We start from the raw sequence: 19,296 nt of genomic DNA on the forward strand, positions 1-19,296 counted from the left end.
ATCCATTATTATTATTAATAATTATTGCCATCACCACCATCACCTGATACAAAAAGGGCCTTTGAATATATTTACGTACTGTTATGAAATGCAACAGTTAGATACAATCCAAGGTTTTTAAAAAAATACAGCAGAGGCTCTGCATAGCAATTTATTTCATGTGAATCAACTCCCACTCTTGAATGTCCTTTAGGTGGGCTTCAAGCTACATGGAATTATTCCTCAGGAGCCTTTCTTTCTCTGGTTATTGTGCTATATACACACTAACTACAACAAACATTTTCAACACTGATTTTGCAGTGAAATGTTGAATATAAAGGTAAAGGGACCCCTGACCGTTAGGTCCAGTCGTGGACGACTCTGGGGTTGCGCCGCTCATCTCTCTTCACTGGCCGAGGGAGGCAGCATACAGCTTCTGGGTCATGTGGCCAGCATGACTAAGCTGCTTCTGACGAACCAGAGGAGCGCATGGAAACACCGTTTACCTTCCCGCCGGAGCGGTACCTATTTACAGTGGTGCCTCGCAAGACGAAATTAATTCGTTCCACGAGTCTCTTCGTCTAGCGGTTTTTTCGTCTTGCGAAGCAACCCTATTAGTGGCTTAGCGCTATTAGCGGTTTAGCGGCTATTAGCGGCTATTAAAGGCTTAAGGGATTAGCGGATTAGCTGCTAAAAGGCTATTAGCGGTTTAGCGGCTTAGAAAAAGGGGATGGGGAGCGAAAAAATTTTTCAAGACTCGCAAGACATTTTCGTCTTGCGAAGCAAGCCCATAGGGAAATTTGTCCTGCGAAGCGCATTGAAAAACGGAAAACCCTTTCATCTAGCGGGTTTTCTGTCTTGCGAGGCATTCGTCTTGCAGGGTACCACTGTATCTACTTGCACTTCGTGCTTTCAAACTGCTAGGTTGGCAGGAGCAGAGACTGAACAACGGGAGCTCACCCTGTCGCGGAGATTCAAACCACCGACCTTCTGATCAGCAAGCCCTAGGCTCTGTGGTTTAACCCACAGCGCCACCCGCATCCCTTAATGTTGAATATATCCAAGTATTAAGCCTTGTTATGAAAGACAAACTTTGAAAGAGAGGCATTTTAAAAACAAAAAACAAAAAAAATGAGCGTTAAAAGAGGCCCTCCCATGCGGCTTCTCCTCCTATCCCTAGACTTTTATGGTGATGAGGACTGGATGATATGGAGTGCTCACGGATGCTCCTGCATGGAATCACTGCCCCACTATGGCCTTTCCACAAGCACCCATGTCACAGCCATATTGTACGAGACAGCCCAGCATTACAAAGTAACATGTAAACACATACATACACCACCACAGCCCCTGCAGTCTTGTGACAGGCAAGCACCCAGCTGATTCGATCCACAGCTGGAGGGATTTTCTAACCACACCATGCAGTGTAAGTCCTTGGCGTTTAAGTGGAAAAGAGGTTTAATATATTACTAGTCTGCTCAACCAACATGGAAAAAGAGCTCATGTCATTTCCTAAGTCAGGTGGGTCCCACAGTTCATCAAGTGTAGCATGATTAAAATTCCACATAAACAATGTCAGACCGTTAGAAGAAAGGGCCTTTTATTCCCGCCTTGCTCCCATTCCCAGTCCAATTCATAATCTATTGTCATGAGACATTTATGTATGGATACAGCCAAGAAATCTTTTCCACCACTCTTAAAGATAAACATGTTTATTTCCTTTCACATTAAGCCCTTTTGCCGTTTCTGAACTTGTTAATCTATGTATTACTGTTGCCAGCTACAGCATAAAAGGACCTTTTTTCATCCTGAGAGACTAGGGCAGGGGTAGTTAGTGCTGTCTCAAAAATGATATTGTAGCATTGCAAAAGGTGCAAAAAAGGGTATCTAAAACGGCCAAAGGGCAGGAGCAAATCCCCTACAAGGACCTGCTACTATAAAAAAGATAACATGATAGAGGTTTCTAAAAGAACACATGGGTATAGAAAGTAGATCAGGGTGTCCCCCCCCCCCCCCGGTTGATAAAATGAAACTGATTTGACAGAATATTCAGGATGAACAAACGAAATGACTTTTTCACACAGGGAGTAATTAATATGTAGAACAAGCCATGGTGATGACCACTAGCTTAGCTGAGTTTAAAGGGCATTAGGCAAATTTATGGAGGTGTCTATCAAAGGTGGCTACTATCCTCCAGGCTCAGATGCTGTTTGCTGTATGCTGTCTCTGTTACCAATGCCATAATTAACACTCAAATCACAGCTTTTTGTCTTAGTGGCTTAGGGCACTATATCTGCTATACACATAAATTAGTAAGAAATTTAGGAATAGTACATTGACTCTAAAAATGCCCTATGATTTCAGGGCTTGAATAAATGTTGGCGTATTTATATTAGCAGCAAAACATTTTAGAACAAGTACTTTCCTACGGTGACTTTTCTATCTGTGCATAGCCATCCTGAGAGCACTTGTGCGAGTTTTCAAAGGAAAAACAGGATTCAATGGTAATAAATAAGTGAAGTTACCTAAAACCAAGTCAGGTTAAAAACAATATCCTCATCATTTCATTACAAGATTTCCAACCTAAAATTAGCTCATAATTCAACCTCAGGCCTAAGTCATCCTGAAGGGGCCAGAGGCCAGGCAGCCTGAGGCCTTACTGTACTCACGGCTCAGAACCTCACAGGACCAGCCCATTCGAAAGCATCACCATCCTATACCTTGGCCTCAGCTTTCCACGGACAAAGGTCAGGACAGAAGGCTAATTCCCAAAGCGTTGCCTTGACAACAGCAGACTTCAAGCAGGCCAATATCCCACTAGGACAGGTCAGAGTAGCACCCATATTTCCCGTTCTTTATCTGCCATCAGGCATATATTGCAACAGGCAACTAATGTCTAACAGTATAACAGTAAGTCCAAAACTCATCAAAGTAAGTGTGTGTGTGTAAAAAGACATCATCTGCTACTTTAGCAAAACCCATTAGTCACATGATTCAGTAAAAAATGGCAAATAGTCATACCGTTTGCCATAGCATGGGGATGGCACTGAATCTTTTTATTGTTCAACTCCCTATGTAATCCCCTCTTTAAAGTCATGAGACTACCTCCTAGTCAGGCACAAGACGAGATACGCATATGGAATGAAGAAACCAAACAGTTCTAACTTTGCTGTCAGCTGAAACTCACAGGCTGGGATCCAAAGAGCTGTCTGAGATGCAGCCAAGAGCTGGAGCCTCTCTAGTGAGTTTCTTCCTTTTCTCCTCTTTTTTTTCTAACCCCCCCCCCACCTCATTCACTTTGAATGACAGAACTGCTACCATATCTTAAGGGCTTTTAAGCACCTCTCGGTTTCAAAACCTTGCCGTGCAACTCAGGGAGCTGCTGTTTAAGAACTACTAACCTAAACAAATGCCTTGAGCATATGGAACTGATGTGGTTCTTTCGGTCCTGGCCAATCTGTGTGCATGCTGGTTTCCATTAAAAAGCCTCATTTTTTCTTCTTCGGAAACCTGCCTGAGAGAATGGCATGTGAGGCTGCAATTGGCCTGATCTTCCTTTAGCTATGAAACATTGCCTGACAATGTATTGAGGTAGCTCTGGCACTGGTTATAATCCATGTTGGATAAATGAGGCATCCATGTTCAGAATAGTCTGCTTCTGAACTCCAGATGCTGAGAACAAACAACAGGGGAAGGATTTCACTTTCATGCCTTGTCAGTGAGCTTTCCAAAAGCTCCCAGCTATTATTATATCGCTTACAATCAGTGGCTCTGTCACTGGCTCTGGCTCCACCTACAGCAGGCTTCCCTGCCTATGCCCTACCACCAGTTCTTACAAATATACTAGATGACCTCATTTCCCATTCATACACACTCATTTTTGCTACTAGATGCCACAGCAACCATCATGTGATCGTACAAAACCTGAGGTGAAAAACACACACCTTTAAACAGCTGGGTAGCAGAGCTCCAGTTTGTTTGTCTCTCTCTCTTTTTAATGACTACCCAGTAATATGAAATAATTTTCCTACCTTCAACGTCAGGAGATGGTTTCTCAGATTGGTTTCTCAGAGGGAAAAGCAAACCTCCACCCAAAAGTGCACCATGATTAAACAGAGAATACGAAGCCTAACAAGAAGAATAAGAATGACAACAGATGAGCTATTTTGTTAAAGGGCTGCCTGGTAAGGACCATTTTGCATGCCAGAGATGGGTCACCACATTTTATGTAGCACCAGACACCTCCCAAAGTTGCTCATTTCTTCTGTCCACTCCTTCCTGTTTACTTCCTCCTTGTTTTTCCTGGCTTTTAAAAATGCTTCCTTTCCTCTCTAGCTTCAGAACTACCGAAAGGGGTAGTTCTGACTTATTTGAGATAGCTTTTTTCTAGTTGTATGGCTTGGGGAAATAGAACTTACTTTCCTGCTCTCTGAGAACTAATTGGTGGACTCCTGTTCTGTGTGTGTAGCAGAGGGGTGGCCTGGGGGCTGAATGTGGCTTTCCAGGTCTCTCTATCAGGAAATCTCTCCTCACCACAAACCCTCTTCCCAGGCTGCATCCCTCACTGGCTCTGCTCCATACCCCAAATATTTTGTCTTTGAACCCTGATAATGCCTCTTCTTGCTTGCCTGGATGGAGGATAGAGATGAGCAAGTAAGTGTGAGTAAAACTAAACCACTGTACACAGGTAAATTTTACATTTGTTCCACTCACATTTGCCTCTTACCTCACCAACCACCATAAAGTGGCCCTCAGAAAGTTGCCCAGATAGGAATCCAGCCTATTCAGGCTGAAAAAAAGGTTCCCTATCCCTGCACAGTCTGTAGCACACTAATGTCAGAAAGGATTTGCTCCTGAGTAGGTCTGCATAATCTCAGGGATTTTATTCTGGGGTAGCCATGGTGAAAAATGAAGCACTCCTAGATTTAACTCCTAGAGATCTCAGGATGGAACTGTAAAATGAAGAAATCTAGAGCAGTTGGGTTGGGGGGTAGACAGTGAACCACTGATGACCCCAAAAAATCATCACCAAGAAGTAAAATCGGGACAAATCATTGACTTACCAAGGCCATGCATCACAAATTAAAAGAGAGCTGGAGTAGATATGTTGTTGTTTTAGAGGCATCAGTGCCTTTCAGAAGAACAGTAGATGCTTTCCTCATTGCAGATGACGTGTGATTCTTTCACAGGAGCAGCTATTGGCTAACCAATGTTATCCATTGATTTATGGTTATAAACAATTAAATGGGCCCTCTCACTCTAAAATTAATTGACCTGTGTTGATAATATTTCTGTAGTTATTGTGAGGTACACAACAATGGTCTTACAACATACTTAATTTTTTAATGATGTTTAGGCTTGACTGCAACCAAGAGCAATTACCCTTCTACAATCTCTCTTCCCCTATAAGAAAGGTATACTGAAATCTAAAACAGTGACCTTATTTAGTAATTAGTTATCCAGACCTTAGAGTTACTTGCATCTCTCTGTTAAGCCAACAAACAAACTCACTCTGAAATGCAGATGCGGACACTTACCTCTGTGTGCGTGTAATTGATGTGGAGCTCTTTCGTGTCTGACCAGTTTCTCCTCCTTTCTGCTCTCTATAACGTTGAACAGCTAAGGGGTTTCTTCTTCATTCCATCACTCTTCTCATTCAAGGCCCTCTTTTGAATATTTCTGAAGGACAGACAAAGGAATTGTGCTCAGATCACATTCTCTGCAACAATGGCAAAGCTTGCAAGTTTGGAGGCTCAATGCCTTCCAAATTGTTTGGCGAAATGGCAGCCACACTTCCTCCTATTCTTTCCTGACTTGGTTTTCCTGCCTCCAAAGAGCTTTTTCCTCTACTTGTACTATTAATAGGGCTTCCCTAGCACAACCTATAGCAGCAGCAGCAAAGGCAGGCAGGAAATGCAGGGCAAGCTGAGGAGAGACCTCCCCCAGGCTTGCCATAATACGACATGAAAGTTCCAAACAACTCATATTACACACTTGTATTTTACACAACCAAAACAACATTCATGGGTTTTGCGCGGAGCTTCCCATTTTCATGCAAGTTATTTATATGCTGCTTTTCCAAGATGCGCTCAGAGTGGGTGCCAATAAGTGCAAGAAATAACTACAGTATAACAGCTTTAATTAAAATAAACCTATCAGTATATTCAATGTAGTATTTAAAATCCACACTAGCAAGCTAACAAAAAAAAATTAGGACTGCCCTACAGGTATGAAAAACATTGTAGGCCCATGCAACAGCAGCCTTTTGTCACCAGAGTCAGTTAGGGGCAGGTGGAAATGGACCAGGAAGCCCGCCAAGGCCAGCACTTGCAGGACTCACAACTAGATGGTCTCTAGGTCACCTAGACAACCATTAACACCAACACAACCAGTTATGCAGCAGGGCATACAGCCTTGCTCAGCAATGCCCAATTTGTCTGATTCTTCTATCCACAGAATCTGATATCGGATTCTGCACATGCAGAGATAGCAACTTTATATGGCACAGTGCCGTTTCCCAAAAGCCCAGCCGGGCACAAATCAGAGATATGAATATGTAGCTTCCCCTTTTTGTGTTTCCATTTTAACATCTAAAGGGGGAGGGAGAATGGGGGTCAGGCCCACTGCTTAGGCAGCTGAAGCATATGCATATCCCCCACTGATTAATTCTGATTTAGACATTTCAGCAGGCTGCACAGTGTGGAACCAATGGTCCAAAGCCTTAAAAACCAATGTGGATGAAACCCAAAAGGTTGTATACACAAAGTGTGAGAAGTCCATTGCAATTAAGAACAAAAGAAGAGCCCTACTAGATCAAGTCAAAGGCCCATCTAGCCTAACATCCTGCTTTAACAACCAGACGCCTACAGAAATCCCACAAGCAGGAAGAGAGTGCAATAGCGCTCTCCCCACTTGGAAGTTCTAGTGACTAGTATTCAAAGACGGATTGCCTACACTCCAACATTGAAGGAGTGCATAGGCATCATGGCTAATGGTCACTGATAGCCTTATTTAATCAATGGCTACCACAAACATGGAAACAGGAAGACCAACAATTGGATTGTATTAGCTAGGAGCTACCCACCTGGATGCACCTTCACGCTTCAGCCTCTGACCTGCAAGATTGTGTTCTCTTCTCCTTCTTCTCTTGTCCAAATCTCTTCTCACCAGCACCCCTGCAAGCAAGTTTCTGAGGACATTTGGCTGGCTTATAAAAGCCACAGCTGCTGATTCCGCCCCCCCTATGCAACTCTTAAAGGTACAGGATCCATGGGCATAGCCAAGGGGAAGCTGGGAGGGAGAGCTGTTACTCCCCAATCAATAAAATTCAACAAAAATACATCACAAACTGAGGTTCTCCCCCACCTTAACAAAAGGCCTGCCCCCACTAACAAAAATTCTGGCTACGCCCATGGCAGGATCCTTGTCTGCTTTTCCACCTGGCCTCCCTAGGTTGGGCTCAGGGTGACTCCACTCCTGATAAGATAACCAGGAAAACTGGGTGGGTGGGTTATAGATAAGGGATTTCTCCCTGGCCAGAAGAATAAGAAAGGGGATGCGGGGTAAAAGAAGAAACAAACAAACAAACAAACAAAAAACCTTCAAACAAACAAACAAACAAAAAACCTTGAGAAAAATTGGAGGTAGCCATGTCCCATTAGGAAAAACAAAAATAAAAACTAACAATTGGACAATATACTTATTTAGGTCTAACCAAATGGCCACAAACAATTAAGCAAAATTCTTAACCCAGCAGATGTTAAGTATTAAAACATAAATTAAAACGGCATGAAGGGGAGAAAGAAAGGCAACTTAAAAAGCCAATGGGTATAGATTATGATAGCCTTAAAATAGGATGTGGGGGATGTTACGCAAACATCAGGATAGATTGTGCAAAAAGATCTTAAGTTGCAGCAAAGGCTATATATGCAGGAACAGAGCAGCCAATTTGCTCTTCCTTAAAATGGTAAAAGCCAGCAATTATTTGAGTCCCTCTCTAGCACTGATCTCAGTGCAAAGGTTTCTTGCCAAGCAGAAAGAAGTAAAGAAAAATAGGATAGACGTTAAGTTTTGCAATGCTTATGATGCCCATTATGTGCAGCTACTCATAACATTTGCATATGCTCATTTATTTGTTAGGATGTGTATTTAGAAATAATAATTATCATTAACAAGAAATACCTCTTGTTACAATGGGAATGAGTGTGACTACTCATGATTTGTGTGTCTGCTCAGTCAGCTCTCCATGGCATGACCGTTGATATGCAACGTCAAGGCCCCCTTTCTCCCTTATTATGGTTCTTTATCTTTAATCTGTTATTGGACTGGGCCACCCTTCAAACAGAGGGCTGTCCTTTGTAAAACGAGACACATGGCCAACCTACACCATAGCCCATTTTTTGTGTAGTGAGACAGCAGTTGCTCCTTCTTCCTTCTAATAAAGGCTGGCTACATATTACGTCAATACAGTGGTACCTCTGGTTAAGAACTTAATTCGTTCCGGAGGTCTGTTCTTAACTTGAAACTGTTCTTAACCTGAGGTACCACTTTAGTTAATGGGGCCTCCTGCTGCCGCCACACCACCAGCATGCAACTTCTGTTCTCATCCTGAGGTAAAGTTCTTAACCCGAGGTACTATTTCTGGGTTAGTGGAGTCTGTAACCTGAAGTGTCTGTAACCTAAAGCGTCTGTAAGCCGAGGTACCACTGTAGTGTGATTAGCAATCAGATTTGGGATTTTTAAAAATCAAATGCCAGGTGCAGAGGAGTTGTCATTGGCAGCACACTTTTCAAGGAGGTTTAAGAATTCCCTCCCCAGCTGCAATTTTGGTAAAAATATCCACCTCACAACATGGCAATTAGCACTGATTGGGGTGTGTGTGTGAGTGAAATTCTTTTGGTACCATTGAGGGGTTCCCCCCCCCCCCCAAGGCTGATGGTTGCATGGAGAGTCGCAATATTTTATTTCCTTTATTGACAGCAAAGACACTGAAACACAAGAGCCAGCTTGCTATACTTTTTTGGGGGGGGAGGGGGGACTCATATTTCTAATTACATTGTACACAGATCAACTGCCGAATAGTCTACAATTTTTTTTAAGAAGCAAAACCTTTAGCTTTTACTTAACACAGCTTCTATTCTCCACTTAGCTATCAGCTATCTACTGTTTCCTGTTACCTGCAGATGGTGTAACTGCCTTTTGATATTTAATTTTCGTCTGTTGTTAAGTGTCCTTTGAGCTAGTCAATAAAAATAAATTTAAAGTGAAAACATTAAATAAATGAATCTACCCTGCTTTGAGGGGGCATTTACTTGTCCAATCTGAGGAGGGTTCCATAAGAAATCTGGGCCTGGAGTGAGGGAGTATCAGAAGAGGGGAAATCATTGACACAACTTCCATTCAGGTTTAGACTCATGTGGCTTTCAGAGCACCTCCACCCTCCCTTGTCCTTTAGTCAAACATATCTAACAAATGCTAAGGGATGCAGGGGGTGGGGAAGAGACTTTGCACAGGATATCAGCCAGTGATGCTGCCTGATGTCATCAGGAGGAAATCCTCTCAAACTTATGTGGCTATTTTAAAAACATTCCTGTCTGCAGCAAAACAAGCAATAGAACCCATTTACTCTCAGTGCTTTCCCCCCAGTGACTTAGGAGTTCTTCATCAAAAACATGTTGGAAACGTGGCCGGGCTCTTGCACAGAGCAAGTAACCATCAGAGCCACACTTGATAATAGCATTTATATGGCTTATGGTTCGAGCCTAACCATGTCTACTCAGAAGTAAGCTGTACTGAATTTAGTGAGGCTTCCTCCCCTGGTAAGTGGGGTTAGACCTGAAGCCTTACATGAACATAAGGGTCACAGCAGTGGCAGACTTTGGGCTCTCAAATTTCAGTGGAACCCTGTGCAATGCTACAATTCGGCACCCCCTGTTTCTTGCTATTTGTTCCACAACATTGTTGTGGCGACCCCTGCAGTGTGGTGCCCTCTGGTCACAGTCAGCCAAGAGCTGTAGTCTGTAGTCACACATTAGCATTACTTGGATGTAGGGCACATATTATTATTATTATTATTATTATTATTATTATTATTATTAAATATTAATAATAATACCCATCTGACTGGTTGCCCCAGCCACCCTGGGCAGCTTCCAACAGAATATAAAAGAACAGAGCAAAATATCAGACATTGAAAGCTTCCTGATACAGGGCTGCCTTCAGATGTCTATGGAAGGTCATATAATGGTTTATCTCTGATATTTGATGGAAAGGCATTCCACAGGGCAGGTGCCACTACTAAGAAGGTCCTCTGCCTGCAACCTCACTTCTCACCAGAAGGCCTTTGGAGCTGGACCTCAATGTCCAGGCTGAACAATGAGGATGGAGATGCTCCTTAAGGTGCCCCTGTATTCTTGACCTCACCCTTCAACACCATGGCCTTGGGCTAGCCCGGCCTCTGATAAGGACACCTGAAAAGGACACCACCCTACAGGTGTGGTGTGAAAGGTCTCCCCATGATTGGGGTGCACACAACTAGGCGTCCTGATGTTGTGCAGCCCCTATATGCAAACAGCTGCTCCCATGTAGAGGTTCCTTATCAGATGTGTCTATGCTCAGTGCTTGCCTGGAGACATGATGCCAGCCCCTACTCTGCTTCATGTGCTCCTGCCCCTGCTCTGTTTGAGCATGAATTGCAGAGGTTTCTTTCACATGATCTACTGAACACAGATACAAGATGCCTGTACATATGTACAAGTGTTTATGTACACTTGTACAGCTCAGCTGTTGTATGCACAGATACAAAAACTGAACACTTGTTCAACAGTACATGTGAATAACAGTGTACAGCACAGCTATTTATGCACGAAGATACACAGATCATACACTCATTGAATGGAATGTGTAAATGTCCCTCAGTAGTGTGGAAGTTGGGCTGTTGTCCCCACCCCACCCCCCACCTTTCATCCATAGTGACTGGCCCACATATGAGTCATCTCTGGGTGATGGCATGAGCAAGGGCTGTGATGACAGCTTTTGGTGAGTCAGACATGAGCTAGGGATCATAGGTTAAGAACCTGATCAAACTGCAGAAAGAACAAGTGTGATTGAGACCTGCTGAATAGATCAACAATTATTTTTTTTAAATATATTTTTATTACATATTTCTTAGTTTACAAAAATACATGCATTGTCTCTTTTTTTCAAGTTGCGTTCTCACTCTTTCTGTCTTTTCTTCTCCTTCTCCTTCTCCTTCTTCACCCCAGTCTCTTCTCCCTGGCTTCTACCCAGAGTCATAGCAGCCTAGGCTCAGAATGGGGCAGGCACCATTGCTCAGTATAGCCCAAGAGAATTACACTATTTTATTCTGCATGATGGAGCAACAAAAGCTGAACAGGCTGCTGAACAGACTTTTGGGCTGGGATATTATTTAGGGCAGGGGTCGGCAACCTTTTTCAGCAGTGAACTGATCCACCTTCCCTCAGACCATGTGGTGGGCCGGACTATATTTTTTGGGGGGGAAATGAATAAATTCCTATGCCCCGCAGATAACCCAGAGATGCATTTTTTAAAAAAGGACACATTCTACTCATGTAAAAACACGCTGATTCCTGGACAGTCCGCGGGCCAGATTCAGAAGGCGATTGGGCTGCATCCAGCCCCCAGGCCTTAGGTTGCCTACCCCTGGTTTAGGGGGTTTTGTTGCAGGGGTTGCTGCTGCTATTGATTTTTCTTTTTTTGTATCTTTATTTTAAATCTTATGATTTCTGTGGAAATAGTTCAGTTTGCGTGCATACTTTTTGATGTTTTATTTATTGTTTGACTACTTTTCTTATGCTTGTAATTACAGTGGTACCTCAGGTTAAGTACTTAATTCGTTCCGGAGGTCCGTACTTAACCTGAAACTGTTCTTAACCTGAAGCACTACTTTAGCTAATGGGGCCTCCTGCTGCCGCCACACCGCCGGAGCATGATTTCTGTTCTCATCCTGAAGCAAAGTTCTTAACCTGAAGCACTATTTCTGGGTTAGGGGAGTCTGTAACCTGAAGCGTCTGTAACCTGAAGCGTATGTAACCCGAGGTACCACTGTACATAATTGTTAATATGCTATAAGCGGCCTTGAACATGGTTTTAACTTTGGGAAAGGAGGCATGCAAATAAAATCATTGATTGATTGGATTGAATAACATTACATGCTCCATTCTGAACACGTCCATCTGCGTAGACGGCAGTTACACCATTAAAACCAGAGCTGTCTCATTGATTACAAACAAGCTGCATATGCAGCTCTCTGAACTATGACTTAGTTCATACGTACACAGCTTGTATTCTACAAAGGTTGCCAACCTTTGGGTTCCATTTGCAAGCCGGAGAAACCATCATGTGTACCATCCTGACCCTTCCACCAAAACGAATATTTCTTAGCAGAGGTATTTCAGACAATGAGTTGCAAATAGCCTGGTGGTAAAAAAACAAACAAACCAATGGACATTTTATTGAAGTAAGTGCATTCTTGATGGCATCAGTCTGTGTTTCCTTAATTGCATTGCTGCAATTCCCTCCCCAAATTCTCATCCTGAATCTGTTTTTGCATTATTTTTGGTAACATTTACAGACGGTGTGGAGAATGGCTTTGACTGCCAAGAAAAAGCATACATAATAATTTCAAGCCCTTCTGGGTCAGGAACCTGCAGCTGCAGTGATCACCGAGCAGCAACTAATGTGTGATATAAAAAGAAACAGGAAAGTCACAGCAGGCCAAGCTCACTTGGGAAGGCAGAATACACCGAGAGCGCCTGGAGTGCGCATGCAGAATATCAAAATTGTAAGTGCAGTTTTGCTGGCTCTCATCACTCCTCTTGGAGACATTTTCTATTTTTTCAATAGGCTTTTTTTTTTGGCCATGAGAAGAGCGTGCGTACAAAGGGAAGTGGTTGTGGAGTTTGTGGTTCTTCTTGCATTTATCACTCAGACAGATCTGGGCTCACAACCCCAGGCCCGGCACTGGCAGAATGTAACTTCTAAATCAGGCATCCCCAAACTCGGCCCTCCAGATGTTTTGGGACTATGACTTCCATCATCCCTAGCTAAAAGAACCAGTGGTCAGGGGTGATGGGAGTTGTAGTACCAAAACATCTGGAGGGCCGAGTTTGGGGGTGCCTGTTCTAAATTAAACATCAGTAAACTGAAACCCAACAAGCACCTACCCTTTGTACACACAGGATTATTCAACCCCCCCCCCAATCTTAAAAACTGCAGTTCATTAAGAGTGCTGGGAATTCTAGCTCTGTTGGGGAAGTCATATTCTTTAAATGCATGGTGCATACATAGTCTGGAAACATTTGTCTTTAATTCTAGAACTGTAGCTTAGAATTTCTTTGTGGTAAATTAGATATTCTGCACTGGTTCACTTAATGACTTGTATGGCTTGCTGAGACCATGCAAACAGAGGGGCTCCTGGGATGGAGTTTACAGCCACTTTGCTCCTTTCCTGGTGGTTTTTACTCCCATGCCGGTGGGACACAGGTGGCACTGTGGTCTAAACCACCGAGCCTCTTGGGCTTGCCAATTGGAAGGTCAGCGGCTCGAATCCCCGCAACAGGGTGAGCTCCCGTTGCTCTGTCCCAGTCCTGGCGACCTAGCAGATCCAAAGCACACCAATGCAAGTAGAGAAATAGGTACCGCTGCGGTGGGGAATGTAAATGCCGTTTCCATGCGCTCTGGTTTCCGTCACAGTGTTCCGTTGCACCAGAAGTGGTTTAGTCATGCTGGCCACATGACCCAGAAAGCTGTCTGTGGACAAATGCTGAGTCCCTTGGCCTGAAAGCTAGATGAGCGTCACACACCATTGACTGGACTTAACTGTCCAGGTGTCCTTTACCTTTTACCTTACTCCTAGGCCAAGCTAAACCAAAGTTTGGCTCAGTGTGTTGTCTGAACCAGGACTTTCTGCGCCAGCAATGATCTATGACCAAGAACAAACTTTTTTCTGTGAAGAAGAGGGAGGGGAAGTGGGCAGCAGCCCCAAAGTCACAAACTGCAAAAATGATATTTGGAGAGAATGGTGCCCCCTGCAGAAGAACAGCCCAGTTCTGGGCTACCTACTAGCAGTTTTTAGGGCCAAATCTGAGACTGATAGAATAAAACTACAACTATTTCTGGTAGCTATTAGATCCTAAAAGTTTTTAAAATGGTGCCAGTCAGGAAGAGTTTGTACCTTCTGAACATGAGCAGCTGGTGAAAGGAGAAAGATTAACAGATCATTTGAGCTTTCTTAGTGGGAGCCTTAGACTGTTGGAACCTCTCAATTAGCTGTTGTGGGGGGGGGGGGAAAGAAGAAAGAAGAGGGATTTTAGGTGATAAACTCTTGTTTTAACACTTCCCCCAAAGGAATCTGGTGCTCTTTTGTAAATCTACAAGTGATAAGGAAGGATGGCAAAGATTTACAGCAATCTGGATTTAGAGGGAAGTGTTACAACAAAGCTTGCTCAAAAGGAAAAGGGAGGTTACCTCTTTGTCTCTCCAGGTCAAAGCAGAGCTTCCCTTCTCATGTGCAGGCTACCATTCTTACAGCAGAAGCTTGATTTTAGGGGTTATTTGTAACACAGTCTTTGGGCCAAAGCAGTCTAGACACCCATGCTCTAAAGCCTGACCAGCCTAGGAGTTGACAAAATAATCTTAATAATTCATAATGGCCCAGATATCTCTTTATGTGAGCTAATTATAGGAATATGGTTTATTCATACAGAGATCTGTTCAGAGCGAAAAAGCCATCCAAATTTGGAGACTGTGGTGGAATCTAGATGCATATAAAAAATGCTGCGAAAATGCTTTATAAAAAAAAGGTTTTAAAAATATATTGAATTCGCCATAAGCTCACAATCACCATCTAGTGTCACATTTGTACAATGCACTTAAAACACACTTAAAATGTTATATTTGCAGCTGTATATTTGAGAGGGGTGTGTGTATGTGTTTAGGAGAGTATGTAAAGTAACAAAAGCAGCCATATTGGTGTGACACAAGCAGAGCTGTGATAAGTTTTGAAGCGCACCACAACAACTCATTGCAGAATCCATCACCACATCTGTCAGGAGAATCATCCAGGAAGCTGTAGCAATCCATCCCCTTTCCTCCCCATCTCCTGACATACAACCCACAGAGCAGCAGCAAATGCAACATTTATTAGGATTAGCTGACTGCCATGGAACAGTGAACTAATAAATTACTTATAAATAGTAAACTGATTAATAAATGCTCATTCTGCAATAAGGAATAATGTGGTACTGCAATGACCGCAAACCTATGGATTCCTCTTACACCTGGGAGAAATTGACTGAGCATCTCTCAATGTTCAGCTTCATCGGATGTTCAGGAGTTCTGGTGTTATGAGAGAGAGAGAAAAACGTTTCTCTGTCGGCTTTCTCCACCCCATGCATAATTTTATAAACTTGTATAATGTTACCTCCTTCCTCTTGATCGTTTTAGTTGCCATTTTCTGAACCTTTGCTAACTCTACAATATCTTTTTTTGAGATGAGGCAACCAGAACTTGTACACAGTAGTTCAAATGTGGCCGCACCATAGATTTGCATAATGGCATTCAGATACTGACAGTTTTCTTTTAAATTCCTCTCCTCATGATTCCTAGCATGGATTTTTCATGGCTGCCACACACTAGGTTGCAATGTTCATCAAGCTGTTTACTACAGTTCCAAGGTCTTGTTCCTAGTCTGTCGCCGCCAGTTCTGACTCCACCTGGAGATGTAGTGTTCCATGCTCTGGGGAAATCTGGCTTCCTGTTGCCACATCTGGGATCGTTACAGATATTTTCTTCTCGGGTCCAAGAATTTGGTCAATCACAAGTTGGGTCCTGGCTATATGGCACAATTCTTGCCTATACAGTGGTACCTCTGGATGCGAACGGAATCCATTCTGGAGCCCCATTTGCATCCTGAGTAGAACGTAACACACGTCTGTGCGTGCGTGGGTTGTGTTTTGCTGCTTCTGCGCATGCGTGTGACATCATTTTGAGCGTTTGCGCATGCATGAGTGGCAAAACCCGGAAGTAACCAGAAAACACTCAACCTGAAGCATATTTGATCCGAGGTACGACTGTATGTAATTCCAGTTCCCATTGACAATAGGAGCCTCCAGTCAATAGTTGCTCGTTTTGAGGTCTGAGGGAAGGTTCATAAAGGAGTAGGTGCATTTGCAGATGTACTGCTGCCAGGTCTAATATATCTTTCATTCTTGACTTGGCAAGGAGTCAGGAAACCATGTTCTGCACTTCCTGGAGAGAGAGAGAGTGTGTCATTTAATGCTATCTACTTGATAGCACCTATTATTCTAAAATTGTGTATGTCAGAAATGCAAGTCATCCAGTGACACCTAAAGGCAATGTATGAAAGTACACTGAACCGTCTAGTATTTTGCTGACCCCTGACTTTTTCCATTCCCCTTTCATTTATACCCAGTGTAGAGAACCTTTGGCCCTCCAGATGTTTCTGAACTACAACTCCCACCATCTCTGGCCATTGTCCACACTTGTTGGGGCTGATGGGAGTTGCAGTCCAGAGACATCTGGAGGGGCAAAGGTTCCGCACGCTGGATTTATTGCAAGAATGCTCAAGAGGTCTAATTTCAGACTTTAATTTGCTGTATATTTTATGTTTGGGGCATGAGTGATGTTGCACCAACTGATCTCACTTATAACATTGCAGCAAAACAGATGAAAACACTAATATTTTGGGATAATTTTAGATAAGAACAGGTATTTACAGTTTGTAAAAAGTATCTTGGGTACAAGAGACACCATCTTTACTGCTACCCATCCATGAGGCAAGCTGAGGTGACTGCCTTGAGCAACAGAAGCCACAGGGGTAGCAGATTGCAATGTAGATCTTTATTTGGGGCTGGCCAACCATGAGGTGAGATGACTGCCTGAGGAGAAAGGGTTCACTGGGGGCAGCAGATCCCAATAAAAAATATTATTTGCCCCTCCTTGTTCCTGATGTAGATCTTCCTTCACCCCTTCTTCCCTGGCAGGGAGGGAGTCGCCATTTTGGGACCTTCCATTTACCCCTTTCGCTAGTCTTCTCTGTGCTATAGCTTTGGTTGTAAGCTCCTTAAGCAGGAGCCTGCTCTGTACTGTAAAGCATCATATATTTTTCGATAGTTAACGAAAGTTGATATTTAAACTATCCTGACTAGCACAGGAGCTAATGCAAGTCAATGGGCATTTCACGCTTCAGTTTACAGGGCTGGGGCAGGGCTGATGGGCAACCTCAAAGACAACACGACTGTAATGGTTGCACTTTCCAAAGTCCTTTCCACAACACTAAAACAGCTACACCTGGAAAATTAATCAACCCAGTTCTATGTGCTGTCTCAGGGCTGTGTTTTTCACATTATATCTCCCTTCCAGCTGGCTAGTGTTGAGGCTCTCTCTGTGCCCCCCCCCATGAAAAACTGGAGCCACAAATGGGGAGAAAGTTCTGGATCCTCTGGCCTTCATGATATAACAATCAGTACAAAGAAAGGGCTTACAGAGGGATGGCAGAAACGTTCTCCAACAGGTTGACTTCACCCCCCGAAAGCACACGCCTGAGAGTGTCTCCTGAGAGACAGAAAGAAAGACACAAATACAACCTGTTGTAGAATTCCATTATAGCTAACCCCCGCCAATACTTTAAATTGGTCTTTGGAAATGAAATGAAATGAAAAAGGACCAGAAACATTTTTAACGAACTGTTCTGAACCTATGTTTTTATAGTTTTCTCCCCCAACTTGCTGACTTATAAAAACTGTTGCTTCTTTATATTGGTGGAGGATTTCCAACCTATGTCCAAGGTGCTTGTGAAATCTAAACATATCTTGAGAGGTTGATGCAGCCATTTCCGCTTGAGTTCCTAAGCTGTCCATGTGGAAACAATGGCTCTCTGCTCCTCTGATTTAGTGGCTAGAAGGATAAAATGAAATTTTACACAAAACGGTCTATCTGACATGGATGAGATTTGCAGTGGTCTGCAAAATGGCATGCTTTCCTTATGGAGAATGAACCAGATATATTTATGAATATATCTAAAGAGATCTACATGGTAGCAACAATTGCCATGGTCAGGGAAATGTCATGCTCCAAAAATAAAAAAATGCTGTCAAGAACAGTAGCTCAGGTATTTTCATTATAAAGCACTGGGTTATTAGCAGTAATAAAATAATAATCACAAAGCAATAACAGAAAACCTTAGAGCAAACACATACTTCAAATTTTCTAAAAAATTGTAGATTTTATTGAGTTTTAATATACAGCTTTAATATGTTAGGGTAACCAATACAAGATCTGTGTTTAATTTACACATTACAAAACAAACAGGAGCTTAGATCTTTTGTTACAGAGTACAAAAGATATTCAATGGTCGTCCTCTAGCAGCTTTGAAACTTGGCAAGGCAGGTTCTAAGGCATGTTAAGTGCAGTAAAAGGCCACATGGAATACAAAATGAATACAATGGATTTATCTCCATGAAGTGTACATTATTTTTTTAAAAAACAGTGTCTGCTCCACAGGGCAGACATTTATAGTAATTTTAAAAAGTCACTGGCCAATGTTCCAGACAAAGACGAGCATTATTTTGTGTATAACCATTAGAAAATTGCTTATATTGCAATACTGGATTAAAAGGGGAAAGCTTCCAAAGGAACAGTAGGCAAAGAACTGCTAAATAAAAAAAGGACTATAAAATATTTTCACAACTAGTTAAATGCCAAATAAACCAAGCAATAGTAAAAAACAACAACACAATACCACCCTTCTGTTCAAAATAACAGCATATTTTGCTTTTTTCTGTGAATTTTATTTATGAACACACTATATACTTAATTGCTTCTTCCATACAGAGAAATGTGTCCATTTGGTCTGTTGCTTTAGTGAAGATGATGTATATTGAACCATCACCTTTCACTTTTAAGAAGACACGTTTTATTGCTTGTTTTCCACACACAGCCAACATCTGGATGAGTAGCGTCCTTAACTCAAGTTAAATACGCTTCTTTTCTTTTTACAGTGCAGAGTATATGGGCTTAAAGTTACACGGCAGCTGCTGCTTCTCTTACTCCAGTTCACTCTCTGTGTCCGAGTTCAGGGGTGTGCAGTAATTGGCTTGGTCTGACGGGACATAGCCTGGGAGACACAAACACTTGTACGATCCTTCTGTGTTAATGCACTTGGCATTCTTGCAGAGAGACATCCTATTGTTCAGTTCATTGCATTCATTCACATCTAGAAGGAAAAGCAAACAAGGTGAGAAATAGTGTGGTATT

The 19,296-nt window shown here is 42.7% G+C and overlaps 1 protein-coding gene and 1 long non-coding RNA gene across 13 annotated transcripts in view; one reads left to right on the plus strand and one right to left on the minus strand.

The window, feature by feature from the left end:
* Positions 1-2,920: 2,920 nt before the first annotated feature.
* Positions 2,921-19,296, plus strand: part of LOC310673685 — a 28,554-nt gene continuing 12,178 nt past the window's right edge. The window contains exons 1-2 of the long non-coding RNA XR_014509189.1: positions 2,921-3,220; positions 12,593-12,802. This is a non-coding gene — a long non-coding RNA (uncharacterized lncRNA). The remainder of the gene's footprint in view (positions 3,221-12,592; positions 12,803-19,296) is intronic.
* LTBP1 (latent transforming growth factor beta binding protein 1) overlaps positions 18,246-19,296 on the minus strand; it is a 180,216-nt gene continuing 179,165 nt past the window's right edge. For all 12 annotated transcript variants that reach the window (XM_083432124.1, XM_083432120.1, XM_083432127.1 and 9 more), the window contains one exon: positions 18,246-19,255. In XM_083432124.1, coding sequence (XP_083288250.1) covers positions 19,086-19,255 — 170 coding nt within the window. In that variant the 3' untranslated portion in view covers positions 18,246-19,085. The remainder of the gene's footprint in view (positions 19,256-19,296) is intronic.

This window comes from Podarcis tiliguerta (assembly GCF_965153285.1).
Source record: "Podarcis tiliguerta genome assembly, chromosome: 3".
Classification (NCBI taxonomy): Eukaryota; Metazoa; Chordata; class Lepidosauria; order Squamata; family Lacertidae; genus Podarcis; species Podarcis tiliguerta.